The 2,500-nt window shown below is 43.2% G+C and overlaps 1 protein-coding gene across 1 annotated transcript in view; it reads left to right on the top strand.

Moving 5' to 3' along the window:
- LOC308372454 (glutamine amidotransferase-like class 1 domain-containing protein 1) overlaps positions 1–1,422 on the top strand; it is a gene marked incomplete at its 5' end in the record, with an annotated part of 7,510 nt that extends 6,088 nt beyond the window's left edge. Inside the window, 2 exons of the mRNA XM_080847607.1 lie at positions 331–424; positions 1,016–1,422. Of these exons, the coding sequence (XP_080703733.1) occupies positions 331–424; positions 1,016–1,134 (213 nt within the window). The 3' untranslated portion in view covers positions 1,135–1,422. The remainder of the gene's footprint in view (positions 1–330; positions 425–1,015) is intronic.
- Between the last annotated feature and the right edge of the window lie 1,078 nt (positions 1,423–2,500).

The following is a 2,500-nucleotide window of genomic DNA, read 5'->3' as shown; positions in this document are numbered from 1 at the left end:
CTCTTTGTTCAATATGATTTACCTGCTGTGTCTCTCTGTTTCTCTCTCTCTCTCTGTTCCATATGATTTATCTGCTCTATCTCTCTCTCTCTCTCTCTCTCTCTCTCTTTCTCTCTCTCTTTTCCATATGATTTATCTGCTCTATCTCTCTCTCTCTCTCTCTCTCTCTCTCTCTCTTCCATATGATTTATCTGCTCTATATCTCTCTCTATCTCTTTCTCTCTCTCTTTGTTCAATATGATTTACCTGCTCTGTCTCTCTCTCTCTCTCTCTCTCTCTGTTCCATATGATTTATCTGCTCTGTCTCTCTCTTTCCTTCACCCCCTCCAGCCCTCGGTCTTTGAGCTGGTGCGCTCCCCACACTTTGCCAACCTGCCCCTGGTGGTGGAGGACTTCGTGAGGGACAGCGGGGGATCTTACACGGGTAAGGCAGATATCTGGTTTAGTGGGGGGCAATAGTGGTGTTGCAAAGGACTGATGGTTTGCCCCTTAGACTAACAGCCCTTTCGCCGCTGCTGGTTCATTCCGTTAGTGCATCAACCCCTTATGGCTCCACTTGTACAGCCAATCAGAGTGAAGTCTGGGGATGCTTGCACTGACGGTACCCAGTGGAAGGAATAGCAGATCAGTGGACTGACAATACAGAAGTATATGGTGTTGAGATAGAAACGTTTCAGTTTGAAGATTAGATTGAGAGAGGGTTGTGTCTGAAAGAGGATGTTTTTGCACATACGAGACTGTCTGTGTTGCATCTGTGAGTTCTTGTCCTCAAACCTACTCAAATTCACACTGATCACTCTGACGTGTTTCCATAGCGATGAAGCCATCACTGATCACTCTGACGTGTTTCCATAGTGATTAAGCCCACACTGATTACTCTGACGTGTTTCCATAGTGATATAGCCCACACTGATCACTCTGACGTGTTTCCATAGCGATGAACCCCACACTGATCACTCTGACGTGTTACCATAGCGATGATGCCATCACTGATCTCTCTGACGTGTTTCCATAGCGAGCCAGGAAGATGCCCTGCACGTGGTCCTGGACCGTCACCTGGTGACGGGTCAGAACCTCCAATCCACCTCAGCGGCTGTAAACAACCTCATCCTCCTGTGCAACAGCGGACGCTAACTCACCGTAGCAAGCGTGCTGTAGGCCACACGCCCCGCCTCAACACAGCACAGCAGATTCAGACAGGACCAATCGCACTCCGACATGAGGACCAATTTTTTTATGTTTGGACATTCAGTCAAACGTTCACAGTATTCCGATGATGATATCTTATTGTGATCAGCATATTAAGGTGCTGTTGGCCGTTTTTGCTGTCCGTGAGCGAAAGTGTTTCTAGACCTTTGATGGCAATGGATGATGGAAGAACAAAGTTTACAGCATGCTTTTGTCACACTCACAGCACATGAAAGGGATCAAGACACACAGCCAAATGACCACATGAACAAGATGCTTGGAGCATTCGTCATGGTATATTATTTGGAGCATTCGTCATGGTATTTTACTTAACAACCATTTTTTATTGTCAAACAAAAACTGCCAACCGTACCTTGAAGTAAAAAATAAACACCTTTAAAAATGTGATTATGAAATGTGACATATTTTACACTAGTTCTGTGCTTTTAAAACGGTTTCAGCTTTGGAACTTTGTTTCAGCTTGGAGTATATTTGAATCCACTGTTAATCATATATGGAATTATATTTATCAGAATAATTAAATCAGAATATGTGGGTATGATGTACATATGTTTATTGGCGGAATAACATGACGCAAATTATCTATTGACTAGATTAAATCAATTCCAGTATCACACTGGTACTGCAGACTGATCTATCATTCAGTCAGTCAAGGCTGCAAGGCTGTCACATGACTCATTCACGTTGTAACAAAGCTGGCTCTTGGCCTTGTTACAAGAACGTAAAATACACCAATTTACCAAAAACACAAAGGGTTTCATCACCAACATTCAATTTACACAATTTCTAATTTCCAAATGTACACAACGGTCTAATTTCCAATTATCCAAAGTTTCAAATACACAAAGTTTCAATTCAAAGTTGTCACAAAGAGCCAAGTCATGCAATCAAAGTCTGCTCTCTCAGTACATGCAGTCAACAGGTTGTTAGCTTGCTCTCTTTCTCTCATGCTCCCTACTCCAGGAATCGCTGGTTTCTTTATAGGTTAGGGACACGCCCCCCCAGGTGGTTGATCACTGGCACCTGGAAGGAGATAGAATTAACACAGCCTGCACACACAATCAACCAATTTACACACAATCATGCCGACAAAACAGGCAGAGCAGACGAACTCAAAGGGGTTCGTCACAACGTGATCAGGTCCTGAGTATAAGCCTGGCCTGGTGCAATGTGGGTAGTGTAGTTCTAAACTCACCAGTAGCTGTGGAAACCAATTTGTTAAAGTTTGAGTTAAGGTTCAAACTTTTTCCAAGGGAACGCAAAACAATTATTATTTCTAAATAAAAAGGTT

Source organism: Sprattus sprattus (assembly GCF_963457725.1).
Source record: "Sprattus sprattus genome assembly, chromosome: 11".
In the NCBI taxonomy this organism is placed as follows: Eukaryota; Metazoa; Chordata; class Actinopteri; order Clupeiformes; family Clupeidae; genus Sprattus; species Sprattus sprattus.
This window is presented reverse-complemented; position numbering and strand designations above follow the sequence as displayed.